Below are 22,942 nucleotides of genomic sequence, written 5' to 3'. Positions count from 1 at the left end.
GATGCCAAAAAGTACAATATGCAAATAAACCGATCCAGTGGGCCTAGAAGCAAAATCCCATTATTAGAGTAGCACAAGCAACATAAGGGGATAGGGCAGATGATATAGCCCTGCAGGTGTAGCTATTCAAGCAAAGTAGATGCCAGCAACCTTCAAAATATCTCCGCATTACATTATTGTCGCTGGCATGGATCCTTGTGCCCTTGTTTCGTCTTTGCGCTTTTCTCATCTTCCGAAATCACCCAACGAGCACGAGCAACCTGATAATGACACAAGAGGACAGTTGATATCCCGCTCTATGTCTCAATCTCCGAGTCCTCCGAGGATTCGTCTTCCGATGATGATGATGAGGAGGAGGAGGGGGAGGGGGATTCACCACCTGCTACTTCAATCGGTTCTTCAGGCCTTTCTTCCCGTCTTTGGGGCTCTGATTTTACTGCTGGCTGTTTCTTTGGTCCTTCTGGTTCGTCCCCTGACTCTTCTTCCGACGACTCATCTTCTGATGACGAATTGGATGACTTGTCATTTGTCAGCTGAATGGGTTCTTTTGAATTGTGTGTACCTCCCTTGTTTGGTGGCTGTTCTTTAGTTGTCGGTTGCTGTTTTGGTTCCTCTTGTTCGTCATCTGACTCCTCGGAGGAGGATTCGTCTTCCGATGAAGATGCGGATGATTCGAACGCATCACTATCTTCTAGTAGTATAGGTTCCATTTGAAAAAATGCTTCTGGGGTGGCCAGATGCTTCTCTATTTGCTCTTCAAGTTCGGCCTCTGAGAGTTCGTCCGAGGATTCATCTTCTGCTGACGAGTCGGAAGATTTATCGTCTGGTGACTGAATCGGTTCTTTCGAATTGTACGTGGGCCCCTTTGGCGAGTCTTCCTTTGTTGTCTGTTGCTGTCTCGGCTCTGCTTCGTCATCTGACTCTCTTTCTGAGGAGTCGTCCTCTGAGGATTCGTCTTCCGACGAACACGAGGATAGTTCACTGTGCTCGTCCTGTGGTCGAATCGCTGTTTTCGCTTTCGCATTGTGTTCCGCTTGTGATACTTCTTTTGTTGGATTTTGCACTCCTTCTTCCTCTTCTTCAGAGAAGTAGTCATCGCCATCCTCTTCTGATGATGAGTGTTCCGAGGACTCTTTCTGCGTGAAAGACGAGGATCCAGTATTTTCTTCCTCTGGATGTATCACGTATTCTTGTGTCATTTTATGCACAACTGGAACCTGATCCGGAATTTTGACAGGCGACCTTTCTTGCCTATTGAGTTGCACTTTGATTTGCGCCACTTCTTCTTCTTCCGATGACGAAAACTCCCCATCTTCTGGCGCTCCTTGGACATCTTCTTGTAGCAAATCCTGCGTCCGCTGCCGTTTGGCCACAGGTTGCTGATCATCACTACCTTGATAGACTCGCTTTGAACCGACCTGCTGTTGCGGTAGGTCCGCAATTGGGGATGGTAAAGATATTCCGAGCAGCTCGGCTGCCTCACGGAAAACATCCACAAAGCGCTGTCTTTCTATCTGGCCAAACCCATTTTGCATTGTGAGATAAATACCCGCCTCCATCTTGTAATGCAATATCTTCCCTATCCCGTCTGCTGGAATCTGTTCTTTCTTAGCGTCATATACCCTTCATGGCCTATAGCACAACTTACCATCTGACAGGGAATTTGCCTGCTAATACAATATTCGCAAGCCTCCCCCTAGAACATAATGACAAGGTGGGAACGGGCGTTCGTCTCGCCAGCGCGTACAGCACACGTAGCAGGTTCTGAAAGATTTATTTATGGACCCAGCTGCTGCTTCCATGGCATTAAAGAACAGTAGATGTAGAGGTGCTGACTCTGATGGCGCGATTCTTTCATGCATGACATATGACTCCCCATCGTCCATTGCCTCGGACAAGGGATAACTATGGGAGTGGGTTGACAGGTGATCACTGTCCTGAGAAACGGGCGTTCTATCTCGAAGTTGATCAACCGTTTGCACATCCTGCATGCCCTCGACGGGCAGGGGATCGGATGTCTCCACTGCGTCCGGCTGGGTCTGCGGTCCCCATATCTTTTTGATGCTCTCTGCAAAGTCGAAGGTTCCAACGGCAAATGTCTGGACAGCTTCTGCAACTGCTTGCACAGTCCGCTGGAATCTCTGATCGCTGGCCATATTGAAATGACTAGAGATAGCCTGTGCTGGTCAATGTGATGTAGGTGTTTTGAGTTCGGCTTCCGGCTGAGCTTATTCTCCGGGATCCACTTTGGCATCAAACGAACTTTATTTTGTTTGACGGGAAGGGACCTCGGGCGCTCTGTCAGAATTAAAAAGATGCTCGATCCTGCCGTCACCGTCAACCTTGACTTTATCACTCCATACTAACTCCATACTAGGCCCAGTCTTCCAGCACCCATATCTTTTCCCATGAGATATAGCAACATAGCTTGGTCCCAGAAGCTGCCGTCGCCCTTCCGAGCTCCTTCAGGATCAAAATCTTCCACGGTCTACAGGATGGGTACAAGGATCCGGTGGATTCATCGAGGATATGAAACCTCGATGGAAAGAGCCTATGCTTGCGAGGTCTCGGCGTTGGGTGTCCTTGGTCAAGGACGTCTTCGAGCTAGTGCATGGCAATCAGGGCCACGGGGCTTCGGCACTTGCAGACGAAACATGGATGGAATAGGAGGCTCATGGTAACAATGACACCGACCACAAACCTCTCGCAACTCGCCTTGCGGGGGGAGGGGTTATCTTAGACCTTACACCACCTAGCTACACACAAGGTATATTGTACGTGATAATTGAATTAAGCCCCCGTCCCCTGTACCTTATGGGACATGCCAAGAGTGGGACTGAACGGAAATGTAAACAATACAAACATCAAAAATCCTGCAAATTCCACTGGCATCATTCCCTCACATATGGTTTTCCCAGGTTATATGCTCTAACTTGATTCGGACTCCGCCAACTTAAATGACTGCCAAGAAGACCCTTTCCATTGCTTGGCATCGCCTCGGTCCTGTAACGCCAAGGCAGTGACATTCCCGTCCGAATAGGGTTTCCTAGTTCCGTATTGTGGTACCCCACGTGCTTTGCAGTCTGGTCTTTGATTGGTTGTTCTGACTTTAGTGCAATGGCGGAGCTTACCTAAACGTCTTGGCTTCCATCCATTCCACCCACGGATCCCGCACATAAGGTATTTAACCTACCCCGTAGAAGGCACGACGACGATCGACGTTTATAGGAGCACAACTCACGTTTGAGAGGATATCATCTTACTTATCTGTCTATCGGCGCGGCTGTTAAGGAGCAGTATGCCACTCGCCCCCTTTTCTCAGGCCCTCTCTTCTCTCGCCCGGCTGAATGAAAAACGGGCAAGCCGGGTTTCAAGTGAAAATGAGGGATCTGTAAAGCCCCTACCGACCCGTTTGTTGGATGTCTTTTTGCGTACATGGGATCTAGGCTTTACAGCCTTCGGAGGACCACCGGTACACTTCCAGATTCTGCATAGCAGGTTCGTGGAGGGAAAAGGCGATAAGGAAAAATGGGTAGATGAGCAGACTGTACGATTCTCCCTTATTCTCATGGCGCGTCCGATGCGAGAGGGCCTCCTAACAATTTCATAGTACCAAGAACTCTTTGCTATTTGTCAGGGCCTTCCGGGTCCCGGTAGCACCAAGATGGTTTTCTGCCTAGCCCTATTACATGCAGGATTCATCCCTGCCATGCTTGTGTTTTTGATTTGGGCGTGAGTCGCCCTTTTTCAGCGGAGCCCGCTGTCTGTTGATTTCAACTAACGGTTTCAGCCTTCCTGGCGCAATTGGCATGTATGCCCTCTCACTTGGGGTGCAAAGCATGAGCGAAACTCTTCCCGAGCCTGCCTACGCCTTACTATCTGGCCTTAACGCCTCTACAGTAGGTATCGTTGCACTTGCGGCCGTTCAGTTGGCTGAAAAAGCTATTCGCGATAAAATATCCCGTATCCTTGTGATCTTCGGCGCATGTGCTGGCCTCTGTTATAATGCGCTCTGGTACTTCCCCGTGCTGATGGTTATCGGTGGCTTCGCGACGACCATCTGGGATGGATGGATGTACCAACAATTTCTGAGAGCAAAACTCGCGTGGAAGAACAGGCATCATCGTCCCCAACAAGCGGACGAGGCAAACGGTGACTCCATAGCCATGGACGATACAGCCCTAGAAGAGAATGGGGTGCAAAGGAGTGAGACGCCGCGATCGCGAAGGGCAGATCGTAGAGTCGAAGGCCTACCACAGAACACAGGTAATACTACAAGCCCAACGCCGCCCGTTGAAGCTGCTTTACAGCAGCACATTATTCGGATTCGGGTCGGAGTTTTGATTATGTGTCTCTTTTTCGGTATGCACCCCATCCTAACAAATACCGGAGAGTCGCTAATATAGTTAGCTTCCTTCATCGCAATTCTTGTTGCCAGAGGCCAGCTCGCCGCACCCCCACTGGTCCTCGACCTCTTTGCGAATATGTACCTTGCTGGCACTGTCATCTTTGGTGGAGGTCCTGTTGTTATTCCCCTCCTACGCTCCTATGTTGTTGATCCCGGTTGGGTCTCTAGTAGAGACTTCCTGATCGGGCTCGCTATCATCCAAGCCTTCCCCGGTCCCAACTTCAACTTCGCTGTCTTCTTGGGGGCACTGGCACTGCAGCGCTCGCAATTCCCGACCGTATTCGGTGCTTTCCTGGGCGGTTTGGGAATCTTCCTTCCGGGAATCACGCTGGCCGTTGCAATCCAAAGCTTCTGGCGCGTGTTGCGGAAGAAGAAGTATGTGGTCGACTTCCTCAGAGGAGTGAATGCCACTGCAGTCGGGCTGGTCTTTACAGCTGTGTACCGGTTGTGGGAGATTGGATACCTGACTTCTGAAAGAAACAACGGACAGAGTCTGGGTAAGGAGCCATGGTGGGTGGTTGTTGCGGCGGTGACATATTCAGGGAGTGCATGGTTCAAAGTGCCCCCACCCGTGGCGATTGTGATGGGTGCTATCTTAGGGTTATGCTGGTATGGAGCCGTGGGGCGATAGCGTACTCTGGCAGCCATCGTTCAGCCTATGTGCGATATGGCGCAAAGCGACGGATCAAATTTGTACAACCACCTTTTTCTTTTATATACTAATTAATCGCTCAAAAGTCGGATCGGGTTCCCGCCCGGCCGGGGAGAGATAACAGCTGTTATGAGGCATCACATCGTTTAATGCTCTTCGTTGCACGCTCTTCTCTCGAGTTTTCAATCTCACTGCCAAGACGTTAGCTCGAACATTGGGCGCATTTAAGCACGGGGATTTTTTGTACTTCACGTGACTATAAATCGCCCTCGTATAGCCCCCTCATCACCAACCCCTAATCGAGAGTAAGCTGGAGAACGGAGCCTCGCCGGCGCTGGTGGTCGGCCGATTCCTGACCAGGACGTTGTTCTTCAGTATAAATTTTTTTTCCATAGGCCGATCCATGGCCGCTTCTAACTCAACAGCTCTAGTCAGCTGGCAGTTAGAGGACAACAGCCGCTCCACATTTGCTCTGGTATGGTCCTGTTTGTCGACGATATTTGCCTGTACCTGGACAGTCCTACACCCAAACCTCCCTCGACGAAACTCACCCACCGTGCGGATAATTATTGCGAATCTCGGATACTGGCTCCTCGCTATCTTTTTTCCAGAGTATGTGTTCGTAAACGCTTCAGTAATGCGTTACCGAGCAATGCGATTGAAGAAGGTGTGCAATGAAGCACAGAAAACCCGATATCTTGAATCGGTGGATCCGAATGCTTGGTTGACTAAACGGGCTACGCCACTAGAGAAAGTGCAAAACCAACACTCCGCTAATCCCCCTCAATTTCGCACGGAGTGGACGCTTCGGAAATGTTTCTGTATTCTTGCTGGTGGGCTTGCCTTGCAGACCCAGGATGGGTGGATATACGTCCTCCGAGCAAGCGATATGAAACCGTTCATTGAGGCTAGCATAGTCGAGGACATTGACTTTCACGACCGTGATGTTGAAGACCATGCCAAAGCAGATTCTTTGGGGAAAACATTCACAGTCGTCCAAACTAGCTGGTTCCTTGTTGACACAATAGCGAGATGGGCAAGTTCTCTGCCGGTCTCACCACTCGAACTAGCCACAGTTGCTTATATTGCCTGTGGTGTACTGCTGTATGCCATGTGGTGGTACAATCCTAAGGATATGACCACACCTATCACGATTTATGTCAGATGCGATCGTAACGATTTACCGACTCACCTTCTCGACCGCACGGCTACAAATCCCAATGGTTGGGTCCACCGTCATGCACACATAAAGGATCAAACCGTCCTGTCTGTTTTTGCGCAGGCTGCTCGATGGCTTAGTGACGCAGCCACGGTACCTTCCGATACAGCAGAAGAGGTCCCCTATGCTCTTTTCGAAAAGCCATCTCATGCATGCATTTTGTGCGCTCTCAATACCTTTGTTGCTTTCCTTTACTGTGGTATTCATTTTGCTGGGTAAATAATAGTCTACCCTTAATTATATAGGTTGCTATTGGTTGACTAACGTTGTTCTTTTTCTTTATAGATGGAATTTCCCCTTCCCTACTGAAGCTGAACGAATTATTTGGCTTGCCTCATCGTTTGCTTGCGTTGCCATCGTTGGTATTTACAGCGTAGCCAGTACCATACATATGTATGTGGCTTGGTTTGAGTCAAGAGGGCTGTTTCAGTTCTTCACTAAGGCATTCAATGCTCGAAAGCTCTTTTGGTATTGGACAGTCATATTCACTGAGATTTTTTGCTTCATCATATATGCGATCTTACGCCTGGTCATCATGGCTCTAGCTTTTAGTTCGTTGAGAGCTCTTCCCGTCCGCTCCTATACGACTGTCGAATGGGTGACGAGCATTCCGCATGTTTAAACTGGCTGTGCGAATTAGATTTTAGGGTTATTTTTGGGTGAATAAGATGTTCAGTCTACTAGACGATATGCCAGCGGAAGAGAGTTTGTTGGTATCTGATTCTTAGTGCCTGATTCTTTCGATTATATTTCTGTCTTCTAGACAGCCCTGGTGCCAGGACGAGTATGTATATTCACGTACCTTGCACAAAGTTGGCCACCCATGATGCCTCTGTTCTTGACGATGGGAGGCTTTACTGACGTGGCGTATTTGACCCAAATGCGGTATTAGGGATGACATATGTAGGACCCTCCGATATACATGTTGGGTATTGCTCTTAGATATCTTTTTAGGTGTATATGAAGGTAGTAAAACTGCACGGAGGGCTTTTCGATGTCTAAAAAGAGAAACAAAGCCATCGCAAACGGCAGGTCGTTGTGTCTATCTCACAACATTCAAGCAAACGCCCTACATGTCTGTCTCCTTTGTCGCAGTCCTCACCTTGCTCCGTCTTGTTCGGATTATCCTTTGAATCTCTTCCTCAAAGCTCGTCCCAGCCTTTTCCTTATTATTCAGCTACCTCACTGTCACAGGCCTTCTTCTGTCGCCGTTCAGGCCCACCCAAGCCACTCTTTCTCAAGCTCAATTTAGCAGTTGCATACATCTCAGCTGATCATCATCATGGGTCGATGGGGCTGGCGTGAGTACCACAGTCACTGATCCCTTTTACTCTATCTAACGTCTATCTTAGGTTTGTTCGAAGGCGACCAGGACCTTGATGTCGCTTGTGGCTTGGTCGACCGTCTCGGCGTCAACACTGATTCCTGGGAGCACAGTTTGAGTGCGATGGTCCACCAAACCGACATGCTCGCACCACCCGAGGCTGCTTCCTTCTACATCACCCCTGAATACGCCGACAAGCTAGCCAACAAAACCATCCCGTGGGTCCGCCAAAAGCTCGACACTGACAACCTCGGAGACCGGCTGTTTGCTACGAGCCGTGTCCAGGAAGCAGACCCGGACGACATCCTTCAACGAAATAAGTACCGCACTATCATCCTGGGTGCTCTCATGATCCGCGCTGGTGCTCGTATCAAGGCAGCGGATCTGCAACATCTACGTGATCTAGTGCCCCAAATCAACTGCACCTCCCGCCGAATGCTCTTTGACCATGGTTTCAGAACTCCAGGGAAAGTTCAGTTCCTGGCTGCCTTGGATTACTACCAGCCCGGTGTTCCACGTAGCTTCCAGGAGCCTAGGTGAGTCCTACCTTGCCAGACTGGCGAATGCCCGCACTGTCTGCTAACGACCTTGATAGCTGCTTCATGTGCGGAAAGATCGAGGATGATATCGGTCACACACCTCTGCAATGCAAGAAGTGCAAAGTCGCAACGTACTGCGGCAAGGTAAGCAGGATGGATACAAGCTAAATTTCGAAGTTGCGCTCATGGATATTGGTTTTTATAGGATTGCCAACGTGACCAGTGGCGTGAACACCGAGTGAGCTGCATTCCCCCGGGCCAACGCCGAATGCTGAATGTCTGATCGCACGTCTTGATGGAGTTCAATAACACTGGGGTTGGCAGGAACAAGATTCTGATGTATCTCGCTGCGTTGCATCTGAGTTTAGTTCCATGTCTGCAATATCGGAGAACCAGCGTTGCCGGACATATTGGTCGACTCTCCTATTCTTATGAGGATTGCTATGTGCTTCCATAGGTATTGATTCAATCAATGAACTTCCAAATTTGATCTAACACTGGCGTCGTCCTATTCGTGGGGCAACAAGATCGTGGCTATTCTCATTCAAACTGTCACACTAAGATGTAACTGAGCAACTTAAAGGTTTCCCTCATTGACCTGAGGGAGCAGAGACATTGACATACATTAAGGAGTGGAAGATCGGCTCTAATCGGCTCCTGGTCCAAACTCGTGGAGCTGTCAAAAACTCTCAGAAACCTTTAAAACTATAACTATCATTATATTCTTAATATATCTTCATCACCATAATTACTGCGCTAGTCTTCCATAGTAACCGTAATCTCTTTTGTGAGGTCCCAAATATGTTGCCTCTGGGAGCCGCACGCTCCGCATGCGAGAATCTTCCGCTCGGATGTTAATTTGCTAATTGCAATCGTTTGGGCCTCATCTTCTTCTCGACGTGCTCTTTCGAGAACATAAACCGACATTCGTTAGGCGGAAGGTGCCGCTCCTCGACGTGCCAAGACCGCATGGTTGCTCTTGGAGCTCGTATTCAGCTGTCAAGCAACCTATGAGATGCCAGCCCATCTAAGCGAGGACTGTGAAGGGGTCTGTTCTGTTATTAGTGGCTGCTGGAAAAACGCACTAGCTAATGCCATCTAAGGGATGGCCGAACTCGTTGTCGTTAGCACCCGGGGGAAGCTTAGGTCCTCACACTTACGGAGTACTGTCTTCTGAAATCCTCTCGGAAAGGGGCAACCTCTCCCAAACACTCTCCAGCGCTGTCCTCTACTGCATCGCAAATATGACCCGTCTCACAACCATTTTCACAACGCTATACGCACTCTACTCTCTCCCACTGATCTCCGCCTGGACCTTCGTCTGGAGAAACGCTGCCAATAACCCCACCGTTGAAAAGGGCACCGACGCACAGAGCTGCAAGGCGATCGACCATGCAAAAGGCAAAGATTTTAAGTTCGACGCCGAAGACAGTCTCTTTCGCATCTATATGTATGGGTCACCCAATTGTACAGACGATAATATCGAGAGTGCCGAGGACTATCTCGCGAGGAACTCGACTAGTCCGCTTCGAGCATTTGCGGTTATTGATTTAAGAGGGGCAAATACGAGCACTGGTGGTGAACTCACGCCGTTCCCGGGAGCAGACTGGTTCAAGTCATCCCCCAACAGCCCTATCATAACTGCTATGGGAGAGAGACTGGTGGCGGAGAACTGTGGAAAGTACCGCGTGGGACCAGGGCCGCAGTGGTCCGAGGTAGACCGCGAGTCCTACCAGTGTTGGCAAAAGAAGCTTGGGTATACCGGTACGGACGCCAATGGGTGGCCAGGGAAGACGACTTGGGATCAACTCAAGGTGTCTCTGACGGACGGGAACGACGGAGGATCATCTAAGACCACGGAGACGCCGCCTAGTGCGACTACGAGTACGGCTACGAGTACAGGAACGGGAACGGGAACAGGAACGCCGACAAGTACATCAGTCCCGGATACAGATACCTCCTCGGGGTCGGCACTCAGCGGAGGGGAGATTGCTGGGTCCGTTGTAGGCTCTGTGGCCGGATTGGGACTTGTAGGGGCCATGATCTATCTCTCGCGGCGGATATTCCGACACCGTGCTCCGGCGTCTGGAGATGAAGGGCCAGAGCCAGATTCAGAGGGTGGTGCTATGGCAGTAGGAGGATCGAAAAGGTGGGCGAGGGAGAAGCTGCCGTTCGAGGTTGAGGCGGACCCTGCAAAGAATCGAAAGAAGTATATCTCTGAGCTTCCGGGAGACACGGCGGCGGCGGAGTTGAGTGATAGTCGGAGGGTCCTTGAGCTGGGAGACAGTCGGACATAGGATAAAATGAAGCAGTAGTCGGCCTTTGAATTCAGTTCTCCGTACATTCGTCAGTTTGTGATATCGTACTAGAACCTTCAGGTAGATAGTATCGCTCCTCGCTTTTCATTCTATCTCCCAATGCGCAGTAGTGAACTATCTAGCTTCCCATGGTAAGCATTCATATTCGCTCCTTAATCTCTTATCTTTCCGTTGGCTAAGCGATCGTCAAAAAGAAATAAGAGCACGTGAAAACTGAGGGCTATCAAAAAGTCGCCGCAAAGTAAACCGTATTATAGGACAAAGCGACTCTAAGGCCTGTCCATAGGTACTTATCTTGACCTCCACAGAACCCGCGCTATAGAGCTAGTCAATTCAAAAGCTCTTCCCTATCGTCGAGCATCAAAAGGCCACAATATATCTGCCTTCTCCACCCCAAGCTCACCCTCACCTTCTGACTCCCTAGCCGTTTCAATCCACAGACGATAGGCAGCCCGATTGGCCTCCAGCGCACTCACCCAGTGCTCATTTGGAACCCAGTCATCTGCGTTAGTTTCGATATTAGCCATCAGCCAGAACATGAGTCTCTGCTTGACCTCAAAGTCCTCCGAATCCTGCTTATGATTCCGCAGTTCCTCCTCGTTTGGCGAGCACGGGCACGATCCGTCCAATTCCAACTCTTTCCGCCGAGCTCAGAGCCTAACTAGCTCTCGACGAAGCATCACGGCGCTATCCGTCCATGTCGTATGGCAGTAGTAAAAGATACCGAAGAGGGCTGGATCGAGGAGTCTCGATGTGCGCATTCCGGGGATAAGTGCTGTCATTACTACGTTGTAGGTCTGGTTGAATATTGAGACATTCTTTCTGTCGCGCTCTGTTTGGCTAATGTCTGTTGTCTCCTGTCCGAGGATCTCTGTTTGGGATGGTGCGGGTAGAGCGGCAAAAGTCTGGGTTTGTCCCTGGTAGAGGAAGGCTGGTTCAATGCTTGTTGATTGCCAATCAATTATTATGGTGGTTATAGTTGGGTCCTCCGCTGAGACATATTTATATGTTCTTGTGGAAGTCTGCATGGATTAATATAGGAATGGCTGCGTTCTGGATGCGCATGTCTCTCATTAACTTCTGCATCACTTCTTGACTTGCATTTAAGTATTTGCTCTTCGATTGACCCTTGGTAGGGGAGTTTAGAGCTAACAGTGTCTTCTTGTCTTGGTAGACGAGAAGCACCAGTTTCTATCAGTCCGGCAGAATAGCCTGTCAAATCATTCCCTAATGTTGCTTTGTTGCACCGATGTGTTAGAACCATATCTTGTAGTGACACTAAGTTTAGATCTGTGAGTCTCACAAGGGCCACAATTGGGTCTGGGCCACCATATAGCTCGGGTTCCCCGGAGCGTTGATTCCAAAAGATAGGACTGCAATGAGGTCCAGTGCAAAATCTCTGGCCATGGCCCCGATGAAACGAGATCTTTTTGGATGCCTCTATTAGGGCCTCAGTGAAGTATAAGCTTCCTATACGCCGGAAAGTCCAAGGATGCCATGTCCAAGGATGCCATATTTTTGATAAAAAGAGAGAGCGCCTTAGTGCATAGCATACGCTGTTCCGAGTTTATCTCTGGCCACTTATAGTGCAGCTAGACATCAGGTGAACCCAACCTCAGGACTTATTGATGGCTCAGGAAGATATAGGATTATAAGTTTTCGTACAGCGTCGCGTTTATTCCATAATGTTTTCATCACGCACACATTTTTAATGTTCATGGATTGAGATTTGAGTGTAAGACCTTGGCAATAGTATCATATACCGAGCGGGAAACAGATCGAAATGAAAGCAAAGACAAAGTTCAGTCTCATTTGGGAGACTCCGATGTGTCAGGCCACTTTCGGAACAGGTCCGCGAGACGGTCGATGGGGGCCGTCAGAAGCCCTACAGCTGTTTCAAATGGTGGCTTATCCGGTGCAGTAGGATGGGAACGTGACGGCACAAACATCTTTGTCCGACCGAAGCTCCTAGCATGAGTCTGGCTATCTTCCGCAGATAATGCTTCTTCGAGCCTAGGCAGGTCGTGAGTTTCTTCCTCTTTAATATGCTCTAAAAGGTTCTTCATAAGACTCTTAATAGTAGGAATAAACTGCGAATCCGAAGGTACCATGTTTTGGAAAGCCTTCAATTGCTCTTTGACCTAGACACACCGCGTTTCGTAAGCTTGGCGGTCATTCATAGGTGGGGTTTTGTATACTTCAAAATGCTCCTAGCGGTCCTTATTGGCTATATCGGCGCCACCAGAGAGGTGCTTCTCAAATGCAGGATAAACGATAAGCTCTTCTCCGATAGAGTGTCGAGCTAGTTCCTAGGTAAACAGATTTTAAAAGCGAGTCTGCTCATCTATATCCGGCGATTTAAGAAGCTTTTCGTAATGTGACTCAATCTCGCGGTGGTCTTTCTTGATCACGTCGCTAATACTAGGGGGGTCAGCAATAGGCGAGGTTACAACTATACGTCTCGGAGCAATAGATAGCAGGAGCCGCCTGGAAAGCGCGGATCCCGATGAGCGGAGCGGTGCAGCTATCATAGTCAGAAAGGGAATGTGCCGATATCAATGATGGATTAGAGCGGGCCTTTATATGGTTATGAGCTGTAGTAATAGCAGAATCAGACAGAACTCATCAGTAGTCCTAATGTGGTCGTGGTCATTATGACGTGCCTATGAATGTCTCTAAGTAGTGTGACCGCTTCTAAGTTTGCTGAAATCCTGCAATAAAAAAAGCTCCATTTGAATTCTCCTATAAATTTTGACCGCGATGGGCGTACCGAAGTAGAAGGGTGATTTGATGGCAAATACTGCATCATAATGCTGCTGACCTTCAGCAGAACGTTATTTTCTTCTACTTCGACTCCCTGGCCATACCGGCTCGTTATAACTTATCGGTAGATAAATTACCGCTACTTCTCATGCTTTCAGAACAGCCAATCGGTTAATTCAATCTTAAACATCGAGTAAATTTTACGGACATGCCCGTCACCAAAATCAGCTGTGACCACCCCACAGATGGGCCACTGAGAGCCAACTGACAGCCATTCATTCATGACGAGCGAAATTGTAAAATTCACCAATGTCAGATTCTCTACTAACTAAATCATAAAGGTCCGAGTTTGACAATCTAGTCCATAATGTTGACATACATGCATGCATGCAATGCCTGCAGGGTGTACGTTTGTCTCTGTGCAGACTGAGCACTTGCCTAGTTTGTCGCGTTTGTCATTCTCCGAGGCTTCGTTTATGACCTCGTTTCCATAGAGTTTTATCACATCTTTCTTCCTCGTTCATCCCTATGGTAGCATCTAGCCTCAAGACATAATTAATAAGCAATGTAAACACATTCTCGGTCCCGTCCACGAGTATTTCTCCGGTACATAAACAATAGGGTGATCCTCATCTTGGTTAACACACCTATTGGAGCCTGGGGCCATGTGGCCCATGTGGCTGCCTGGTTGGGCAGGCCAATTCTTTCTATACTTCTTTTTGTCTTTGTCTATTTCCTTCCCCAGAATTTGTTAGCTCGCCACTACGTATCGCCTCGTCTGCGCTTCTTGTTCCGCTGCCGATGGGCTTTCCTGGTATAGCGAGAGAGAGATAGATTAAAGCTTTAGGGATACTCTTTAAAAGAGCTCCCGAAAAGCCTATCTCAAATTTGTAGATGGTCTTAGCTGCTAAAAACCTTTGCGATAATTATAAGGATAGATAACTAGTAAAGTTTCCGTAGTTAGAAGACCCTAGGTTAGCGCTAGAATGCGGAAGGAGACTATAACTGATACCTTAAAAATAGACTCTAACCTCCTAAGAAATGCACTAAACCTCATCTCCACTGTGGTAGATGAAGCTGTCTAGGCCTAAAACACATTCGGACAGAAAATACTGTCAAAGATAGAGAAGCGACAATTGCTTCGAAATCATCCACCCCATATACACCTTTTCACATAAGCTTTGCAAAAACAAGCGAAACCATGTAAAATCAAGGAAGAATAATTTCATTAACTCGACCTGAGGTGAGCAGTAAGCTTGTTATGTTTGTAAATTTTCAAGGACTCAATATCGAGGTGGGGTTGAGACGTAAAAGTTCAAGTCCTAGTTTCTTGTCATTCCCGCATCCGTCGATAGCTCTACGGCCGCATCAAGCAATCTGCAGGGCCTGGCGCGAACCCACCAAATCTTTGGCAGAACAATTACTGGCTTTTTGGACTAATGTGACCCAGAACACGTGTACCGTTGACTCGCTTCCAGGAATAGCTATGACGGCACTTGGTACTTACAGCGCGTAATCTGAAAGTTGATCGATATAGCCGACTGGAGCGAACTAAAACACCACCTGCAAGAATCTCAACCCGAGGTATTTCACCCAGCTCTGGTAATGTTTATATCAGGTCTCAGCTCAGCGCACTTAGTTATACTCGTACGGCTTCGGTCGTGTTCACCTGAAGCAAAGCAAACGATCACGCGAACTCGGGTGCGACGCCTTATGAGGAGCAATGGGAATAGCATTGATATTAGAGATAGTAGGAATATAATGCACGTTTGATGGCCAAGCCTTGGTAACATTAGTCTGATCTGTTTTCCGTAATCATTGCAACTCACTAAACTCATATGAATTTAGATTAAGGCGTACTTGAAGGCACTTTAGAGCATGAGTCCTTCGGATTTACTGTTCATATCTACCACCAAGGGGCTTGATAGGGAGATTATCCGAGCATACCGGAGAAGACGAGAATGGCGACCTGCCTAAGCTGGAAGAAGCCTTATCTTAAGAATGCTAAGAGGTTTTGACCGAACAAAGTTGTTTGTGCCCTGCACCGGGCAGAGCTGATATCATGTGTTAAACAAGTAATCCTGACAGCCGGTGAGGCGAGGTCAAAGCATAACGAAGTATAACATTGTATGCTAGTGACCACAGCACCACACCATAATTAGATCCTCATGCGTCGATATAGTGAGACGTGCGCCCACTCTCGCTACAACAAAGCCGTGACCCAATGACGAGGCCGAATATCGTTGCGTGTCAATGCAGGTGTCGAGTTGTAAACAAGGCCCTTAATTATCTGCCAAATGATGAGAGATACCGAACAGCGCTACGAACACTACGTTCCGACTACGTTGCGATAAGGTTCTAACATGAATAAAAAAGTACTTTCATTCATGTTATTCTCGGGCACATAAATGAAGTACGTATTCCAAATGTTATCGATATCACACAGTCACACAGTCACACAGTCCATCGCTCAATTGACGCGAACGACTATTTCGTTATATAATAGACGGCCAGACGCCTCTTTAACCCCTATTATTGCGAAGTCAACCGTATCCACTAGATCTACAACAGTCGCGTTATCAACCGTGACCACATTCGCTTCGACAAGCTCTGCAATTTGCGCTAGCGTAGCACCGTCCGGTGTCGTAGCCACATATTCCGAGCGCACCCCTCTATCGTTCGAACACAAGATATCCTACTGTCGGCTAGTTATACTCTTCAGTTTAGGCGAGGGTACTCTAGGAGTAATCACCAATCCCTTATCCTTCACAAGTGATGATAGGTGGGTCTGTCGAAAGGCGGCATCAACGGAAAAGTCCAGTATAATATCCGCCGGGCCCCAATTGCGAGCATGGAAAGTTGCCGCGATATCAACTGTTTGACTTAAGGATCGCGGAATGACAAGTACCTCGTCCACACCTGATTCATCTATCAATGCTTCCGAGTCCTATCGTCCACAAATAGCGCAGATCTATGGTCTAGCGAAAGGAAGACACGCATTTTTCGCTCGTAGAAGCTGGATAGCAATTCGCCCGATGTTATTATCGTCTACGTTATTAACCAGCACACGCATCGGATCGGAATTGGTCGGAATTCCACTGCTTGTCGTAGGAACATCAGTCCCACAATACCGGAAAAGCGCCTCCTAAGCTACTAGGGCTGGCGTAACCACTGAAGCTGCCTCTGCGGCACTAATATTCATTGGTTTCAACGCGACTTCGTCCTCGGTCGCAAGTGCGTAGTCGGCCGCCCCTCCGTCGCGCGTATAGCTTAACATCCCGAGAACTACATCTCCGATCTTGAACTTCGGCCCTCCAGGTACTGTGTGATCCTCTGCCGGTGTGCTGATCACAGTCCCACATACACTGTGTAGCGGAATGTGCGTTGGCGCATACTTCGGGTTAACCACTCTGGCTGGCGGCAGTTCCATATGTCCCCAAGTGGCTGCTTGGATCTTGAGGATATATTGATGCTCTGACGGCCGCGGCGTTGGATAATCCGTATCCAAAAATGCTTCTATAGCTAGGCCGGCGTCAATTTCACGATATTTCTTGGTATTATTTGCCCCGGCCAAAACCTCATCACCAGCCCTGACCTGATCGTAGTAGACTGCACGCATGGTAGCAGGTACAAACGTCTGCTCGTTCATCGTCGCAGAGGCAGGCTTGGCGGGCTTCATGGTGAAATCTGGCAGGTGGTGGAGTTCTTGTCTTGAAGGCTTGTACAAGCAAACGCTTGCTCTTCTTGCCTGGAGAGAAGCACAACGGCTCTGTATTCAGGAAACCCTCAACTATTGATGAAGCTGTCTACATGGGCCGTCAAACATTGTGCCTTTATCCTGTTACAGAGGGAGAATCTGTCATAAGTCGTCATGGCCATCCACGGCGCCCAGCATGACGTAATCCTGGACCCATCACCCTCTTACCTTGCTCTAAGTTGGCTGTTGACGTCTTTGCCATCTCTGTTACTGTATACGCAAGGAGGCTTCGGAAGAAGTGATCGGTACTGACGAAGGCCTCTGTAGGTGACATATAGCTTGTCTGAAGAACCTGTTTCAGCCACCCATACTTCTATGCATCCATATACAGCAAGTACACACTGACTCCATCGTCTTATTGCCGAGTTCAGTAACATCAAATTTTCTACATTGGAACCAGATATTGTATGACTAAGACAGGTTAGTGAAGATTAGACCGTAACGATATACTTGTAACCATATCAGTGCACAAATGCATTGACTATGATTGGTTGATGGGCTAAGGTCGATTCTAGCAGAGCCATCTGAATATGTATAGCAGTTTACGCCACAGATATATCACGCTCATACAGTGGTGTCTCTAGAAAACTACGTCAGCATTCATATAGGATTATCCTATGTGCAGTTTAACTCGGGTCATGCCAGCACGAATAGATCGGTTAACAAGAGCAGAAGCAGAAAGGTGTATTTCTCGGATGCCTTTTGACAATGATATCGATGATCTAACTGCATGATCGGTCAGTCAACTGACTGACCCCTGTGGCGTGGAGCTTTCCTGCTAAAGCTATTGCCTTGGCAGTCGACTTCATGGGCCTTCGATTACTCATAGGATACACTACGATATAGATCAGTAGAGAAAAAGTCGTATATATCCAATGGGACAGAGAGGGAAAAGAAGAGAGATAGGAGGAGAGGCTGACGGGGCCTATCTAATATGTGGTCAAACAAAGGGTTCTACGGGGTACTCTCGGGTTGCCTTACAGAGAGTATTTTGCTCCTAAAAGGAATTCGCTTGGAATGTAATTGACGGATATGTACGAGAGATGTATCCAATTCAGGGAAGTAAACGTTAAAAGAGTCATAGCCACGGATCCCTGAAGTCCGATTTGGCGTAAATTTGCAAGTATTCCCCCCAGAGCTAGTTTTGCCGTTTGGTACACTCGAACACATCGTTTTCTCACTGTTGGTAAAGCCTCAGTGGTAGAGGTTTCCTTTTTCGTGGGGTCGAATTATAGGCTATGTCATTCTTGGCATATATCCTGAGTTGCAAAGCTACAACGGATAATAATATATTCACAGCACCTGACTGAACACATTATTACACAAACTGGGCGCTGGGGGGGGGGGGGGGGGGGGGGGGGATCTGTTGGAAAAGATTTGGATCAACGATCGATCCCAGCGTAATAAGCGATGAATCCGTCCTATGTCACATGGCTTCTCCCCATACATGTATGTAGTTGACCACTACCCTTCTTTTCCTCTTCACACCTCTGTACACCTCTTTACAGAGCTGTTACTCCGCACAATACCCCTTTGTACAGCCTTTTCATGATCTCGTTTACATCGTAAATCTTATCAATATGACCAAGCGATTCAACAAGCCTGCCATTGAGAAGTAGCCCCAGATGTGGTCGAAAGGTCTTCGTCGAGGCAGTCTGGGTTTTTGTGTCAAGTATGTGGAGGACCACGCTCTTCCTTCCTCAAGGTCGTGCCCAATGGGAAAGGGAGACCAGCAAATATTGTCACAGAGGATACTTCATGGACAAGAAGACCGATCCGACTGCTACTATATTTAACGTCCTGTATAAGAAGCCTGCTAAGCCCCGATCCATTTCCAAAGAACCTGCAACAGCTGGTCGCGGTTGACCGGTTTTCCGATATAATCATTCATCCCATTAGCAAGATACGTCTCCATATCTCCCTTTAGCGCATTTGCCGTAAGGGCAACGATAGGCACGTCGATGCCCATGCCTCTGATTTGCGATGTCGCTTCCAGACCGTCTGTCACCGGCATGCTAATGTCCATGAGAACCACATTGTAGGACAGAGGCGTTTGTTTGACTTGTCGGACGGCTTCCGCCCCGTCCCCGGCTACGTCGATGCGCTCAAACTCAAGGCTTTGAAGAAGCTTGAGCATTACCGTCTGGTTGACAAGGTTATCCTCGACAAGTAAAACACGCTTGCGGGGCGCAATTCCCCGCACTCTGTTCAAGAGGTCCTTTGCATCATCAGTTGAAGGAATGGCAGGTTGCGCGTTCGAATAGCCTGTGCCTACACGGCCCATCCTGGCTGTGAACCAGAACACACTACCTTTGTTTTGTGGTCCAGGTCTGTAGCCCACCGTACCGTCCATAAGTTCCGCTAAACTTTTGCAGATCGAAAGGCCAAGGCCAGTGCCCTGGTATTTGCGGGTACTGGAATCGGCAAATCGTGTAAATGGTGTGAAGAGTGTATTGAGAGCGCAATCAGGAATTCCAACTCCAGAGTCAGCAAACTCTGTTGTAACTGTATATGTCTCTGGGTCTGATTCGACAGGAGAGAAGGTCGTAGAGACTCGAATATAGCCCGTCTCCGTAAACTTCACTGAGTTCCCGAGCATATTCTGAATCACCTGACGATACCGTAAAGGGTCACCGCGCATAAATTTAGGTAAGTCCGGTGGAATCAAACAGCTCAGCTCAACCCCGGGTTTTAGGAGAGACCTGCAGTTGCGCATCACAGCATCAAGAATGCCCTTGATTTCCACGACGTCGGAGTGAAGAGAAAAAGACCCAGATGATAGCTTCGAGTAGTCAAGGACGTCGTTGATGATCCGGAGCAAGACAGACGTCGAGTCCTCAATTATCGAAGCGTACTCAAGTTGCTGCTCGGTAAGATCGCTGTCCTTCATCATCGCGAGCGCAAGCTGCATCCCGTTCATCGGTGTCCGTAACTCATGGCTCATGTTTGCTAAGAAATCCGTCTTCATCTTCGCTGACTCCTCAAAGGCTACGATCATGCGTTGCTCGGCAGCCTTCCGCTCCGTGAGGTCACGCGTGACCTTGACGAATCCCATGTGACGGCCAAGTTGATATATGGGTGTGATCAACACGTTGGCCCAGAAACGTGACCCATCTTGTCGATACCGCCAGCCTTCGTCTTCCATCCGTCCTTGACGTAGAGCCCGCGCCAGACCTCTACCTGGCTTGTCTATATCAAGGTCCGCGGGACTATAGAAGATGGAGAAGTGCTTGCCGATGATTTCCGAGGGAGAATATCCCTTCAATAGCTCGGCGCCAAGATTCCACGTGGTAACGTTGCCCCGTGTGTCGAGCATAAAGATGGCGTAATCTTTCATAGTATCGACCAAAATCTTGTAAATTTCGTTCATGTTGGCGTGCTGTTCATCAGTCCCAACACAATGATCTTGTGGGGCGTTTTGAGCCTCCAATACCACATAGATCAACGACGATTTTTCGAAGATTGGCGTTATGCGAAGCTGATAAATCGAATTCTTGCTCTTGACGTGAATGCCGTCCAGGATTTGAACCTTTTCCGAGACGATAGCTGTACGTAACGCTCCATACAGAGTAGGAGTGTCTGGCGCAGGAATAGTGTGAACCGGAACGTCGCAAACGCACGTGCCTACCAGTTCATCCCTAGATTGACCCGAGAAGGCACAATGACTGTCTGAAACCTCCACAACACACAAACTCTTATCAACAATCAAGGTAGGAATCGGGTGATAACGATAAATCCGACTCAAGGAGGCATCGAGACCTACGCATTCCTGCGGCGTCTCCATCTTCTTCTCCTTTGAATTTGAGCTCCGGTTGGGTTCCGCTGGTGCCGTTTCCTCTTCTCCTACAGGCGTTGTGATAAGAGGCTTGCAGGCCGGCCTACTGGTATCGTCCACAGTAAGAGCCTGGAGACCGCTGGTGAGAGCCATAGTCGCCGTCCGTCTCCGAACTATTAGTTGATACAGTGAGCAGTGAGCAGAGTAGGCGATGTAGGTCCCAATCCCCCCCTAAAAAAAAAAAAAAAAAAAAAAAAAAAAAAGAGGGAAAGAATGGGTTTGTCCCGGGGTGGGGGGGGGTGCAAATGGGGCGGCGTATTTGAGAGCGTATTTCTACTTAAAGACATATAAAACAAGAATGGTTTAGGGGCAGGCTGAAGTAATGCGGCTAGTGGAGCAAAGACCGAAACAGCCGAGGGGTGGGGGCCTACTGCTCCGGTACACGCGGTATGCATCATTGGCGGGCCCTACATAGGCAGATGTCCTTTCAGAAACAGGGGTGGCGCCCCATACGTCATTAGCCGTCAGATCCTGACCATTCAAATGCGACTAAAGTACGTAGGATTATCCAGTGATTGTAAGTGGCTGGCTCATCCTTCCGAATCACGTGCGAAAAATTGCCAAGGATGCAAGGTCGTATCGAAAATTTTCCGCTGTTCCTGTCATTTTGGCGTGTATTATTACACAGATAACTATGAACACGAGCTTTGCTTCCACCATAAGAGTACTTTGAGATAGAGGGAGCCATTTCATAGATATCACAGATCTCTGCAACCGTGATCTGCGCCTCTGGAAGTTTGTTGGATCATATTGTCATTCACCACGATCTTCGAGCCTTTACTATTGGCCCAAAGAATACGAGTATAACATGGGTCGATCTCTAGTTTATCCGCAAGCTTGCCTTTTAAGGTCTAAAGAGGTGCGCTCCACAAGGTATAGTGCATAATGGCTGCCCTGAGCTGCTTCCCGCTTTGAGTGAACTGGACGTCAATGCATGCAACTACGACAGTAAGCAAATGAAGAACGAAGTCTGCTTTAATATCGTACGAACCAGACTTGGAAGAGTGACTTGCAGGGCTGGGAAAGCCCAGCTCGGAAGGCCTAATGGGAAGTTCTGTCATTTTGGGAGGACGATCTTGGCAGTCAGGGCTATGGAGGTCCAATTTTCGTTGGCGTGTTTCGCTAATTGAGCCGCTCTTTCGGAGGCCAATTTCATAGCACGTGTGCCGTATTGGTTTTTCTAAACGACTCGAATTTTTATGGAAGCACTCAGTCCATGTGGCAAAGGGATAGGATAAAGATCTGGATCATCCTTGACGTTACCACGGGAACCAAGTACACTCACTGGACGGGCCGACGAAAGAATCTCAGCCGTTGTAGCTAACTCGGCGTGAAGGTCTTTATCCGACACGGGGCTTTTGGGCGAACTCGACGACCACTTGCGCTTCGTCTGAGGCTGGATATCATATTGCCCACCGTCCATCAGACTGTTCTTGCGATTTCGTCTATCAATGTCCACACTTGTCTCTCTGTCAACAATTCGTTTGTTAAGCTTCTCAATTATTTCCTTGACATGTGTCTTGGCATTCATGAAATTCGTTCGGCACCCTAATCCCTAAAGAGCCTCACCACACGGTAGCACATTTTCGACTCGTCCTCTATGATAATGATATTGTCATACAATCGCAGCATTTTCGGTTTTGCACATAGCCTGACCTGTACCCCTTCCACCCCTATTGAGCGGCTGAAACCGGTTGATACCAAGTTTAACCTCAGCAAATTCCACCATCATAGACTTTTCGTGGTTGAATCAGCTGTCCAGGTGACAAACCCATCAACACAAGCTTTTCAGGCCGTATCTGGCAATGTTCCTGGTCACATGGCCCCGGGAAGGATCGACGTACTTGACAACTAAGGTCCTGCCTTTGCGCTCATAGGCTTCTTTCGCGCCTCGGACTTCTTTCCATGGCTGCGACGACGAGCCTGGATTTGAAGGACACATGCACGAACGTTCTATATTCAAGAAACCCAGCTGTCTTTGTGTGAGGGATGGAGTCTGATACGGTGAGGCAGTATGTTTGGCGTTTGTTGAGGTATGTCATTGAACTTTCATTGGCATGTCAAAGCGCTGCTGCCAGGGCTTTCAGCTGATACGATCTACCGGATGACAGAGATCATAAAGGCTTT

At 48.4% G+C, this 22,942-nt stretch overlaps 9 protein-coding genes across 9 annotated transcripts; 3 read left to right on the top strand and 6 right to left on the bottom strand.

Annotated features, from left to right (window-relative positions):
- Window positions 1–296: 296 nt before the first annotated feature.
- On the bottom strand, window positions 297–1,535 carry N7525_011346 (uncharacterized protein; the record flags this gene model as incomplete). The annotated part of the gene is made up of 1 exon (XM_061215455.1): window positions 297–1,535. The coding sequence occupies one exon, from the start codon at window positions 1,533–1,535 to the stop codon at window positions 297–299; it is 1,239 nt and encodes a 412-aa protein (XP_061067967.1).
- Window positions 1,536–3,298: 1,763 nt separating this feature from the next.
- N7525_011345 (uncharacterized protein) lies at window positions 3,299–6,498 on the top strand (the record flags this gene model as incomplete). Its single annotated transcript, XM_002560665.2, has 6 exons — window positions 3,299–3,547; window positions 3,611–3,732; window positions 3,791–4,362; window positions 4,411–5,017; window positions 5,492–5,616; window positions 5,672–6,498. 6 exons carry the CDS (start codon window positions 3,299–3,301, stop codon window positions 6,496–6,498), a joined length of 2,502 nt encoding a protein of 833 aa, XP_002560711.2.
- A 1,063-nt stretch (window positions 6,499–7,561) lies between these two features.
- Window positions 7,562–8,425, top strand: N7525_011344 (zinc finger MYND domain-containing protein; the record flags this gene model as incomplete). Its single annotated transcript, XM_002560666.2, has 4 exons — window positions 7,562–7,580; window positions 7,632–8,139; window positions 8,199–8,286; window positions 8,348–8,425. 4 exons carry the CDS (start codon window positions 7,562–7,564, stop codon window positions 8,423–8,425), a joined length of 693 nt encoding a protein of 230 aa, XP_002560712.2.
- A 961-nt stretch (window positions 8,426–9,386) lies between these two features.
- N7525_011343 (uncharacterized protein) lies at window positions 9,387–10,439 on the top strand (the record flags this gene model as incomplete). Its single annotated transcript, XM_002560667.1, has 1 exon — window positions 9,387–10,439. The coding sequence occupies one exon, from the start codon at window positions 9,387–9,389 to the stop codon at window positions 10,437–10,439; it is 1,053 nt and encodes a 350-aa protein (XP_002560713.1).
- Window positions 10,440–10,807: 368 nt separating this feature from the next.
- On the bottom strand, window positions 10,808–11,974 carry N7525_011342 (uncharacterized protein; the record flags this gene model as incomplete). The annotated part of the gene is given in 4 exon segments (XM_061215454.1): window positions 10,808–11,095; window positions 11,123–11,482; window positions 11,539–11,926; window positions 11,937–11,974. The coding sequence occupies 4 exon segments, from the start codon at window positions 11,972–11,974 to the stop codon at window positions 10,808–10,810; spliced, it is 1,074 nt and encodes a 357-aa protein (XP_061067966.1).
- A 294-nt stretch (window positions 11,975–12,268) lies between these two features.
- On the bottom strand, window positions 12,269–12,571 carry N7525_011341 (uncharacterized protein; the record flags this gene model as incomplete). The annotated part of the gene is made up of 1 exon (XM_061215453.1): window positions 12,269–12,571. The coding sequence occupies one exon, from the start codon at window positions 12,569–12,571 to the stop codon at window positions 12,269–12,271; it is 303 nt and encodes a 100-aa protein (XP_061067965.1).
- A 3,797-nt stretch (window positions 12,572–16,368) lies between these two features.
- N7525_011340 (uncharacterized protein) lies at window positions 16,369–16,902 on the bottom strand (the record flags this gene model as incomplete). Its single annotated transcript, XM_061215452.1, has 1 exon — window positions 16,369–16,902. One exon carries the CDS (start codon window positions 16,900–16,902, stop codon window positions 16,369–16,371), a length of 534 nt encoding a protein of 177 aa, XP_061067964.1.
- Window positions 16,903–18,796: 1,894 nt separating this feature from the next.
- Window positions 18,797–20,908, bottom strand: N7525_011339 (uncharacterized protein; the record flags this gene model as incomplete). The annotated part of the gene is made up of 1 exon (XM_002560668.1): window positions 18,797–20,908. The coding sequence occupies one exon, from the start codon at window positions 20,906–20,908 to the stop codon at window positions 18,797–18,799; it is 2,112 nt and encodes a 703-aa protein (XP_002560714.1).
- Window positions 20,909–21,666: 758 nt separating this feature from the next.
- N7525_011338 (uncharacterized protein) lies at window positions 21,667–22,447 on the bottom strand (the record flags this gene model as incomplete). Its single annotated transcript, XM_061215451.1, is given in 3 exon segments — window positions 21,667–21,995; window positions 22,025–22,370; window positions 22,385–22,447. The coding sequence occupies 3 exon segments, from the start codon at window positions 22,445–22,447 to the stop codon at window positions 21,667–21,669; spliced, it is 738 nt and encodes a 245-aa protein (XP_061067963.1).
- Between the last annotated feature and the right edge of the window lie 495 nt (window positions 22,448–22,942).

The sequence above is a fragment of the Penicillium rubens genome, assembly GCF_028828025.1.
Source record: "Penicillium rubens strain IBT 27055 chromosome Unknown utg000004l_segment0_segment0, whole genome shotgun sequence".
Classification (NCBI taxonomy): domain Eukaryota; kingdom Fungi; phylum Ascomycota; class Eurotiomycetes; order Eurotiales; family Aspergillaceae; genus Penicillium; species Penicillium rubens.
The sequence above is the reverse complement of the archived record's forward strand: the minus strand, read 5'-3'. Positions and strand labels throughout refer to the sequence as shown.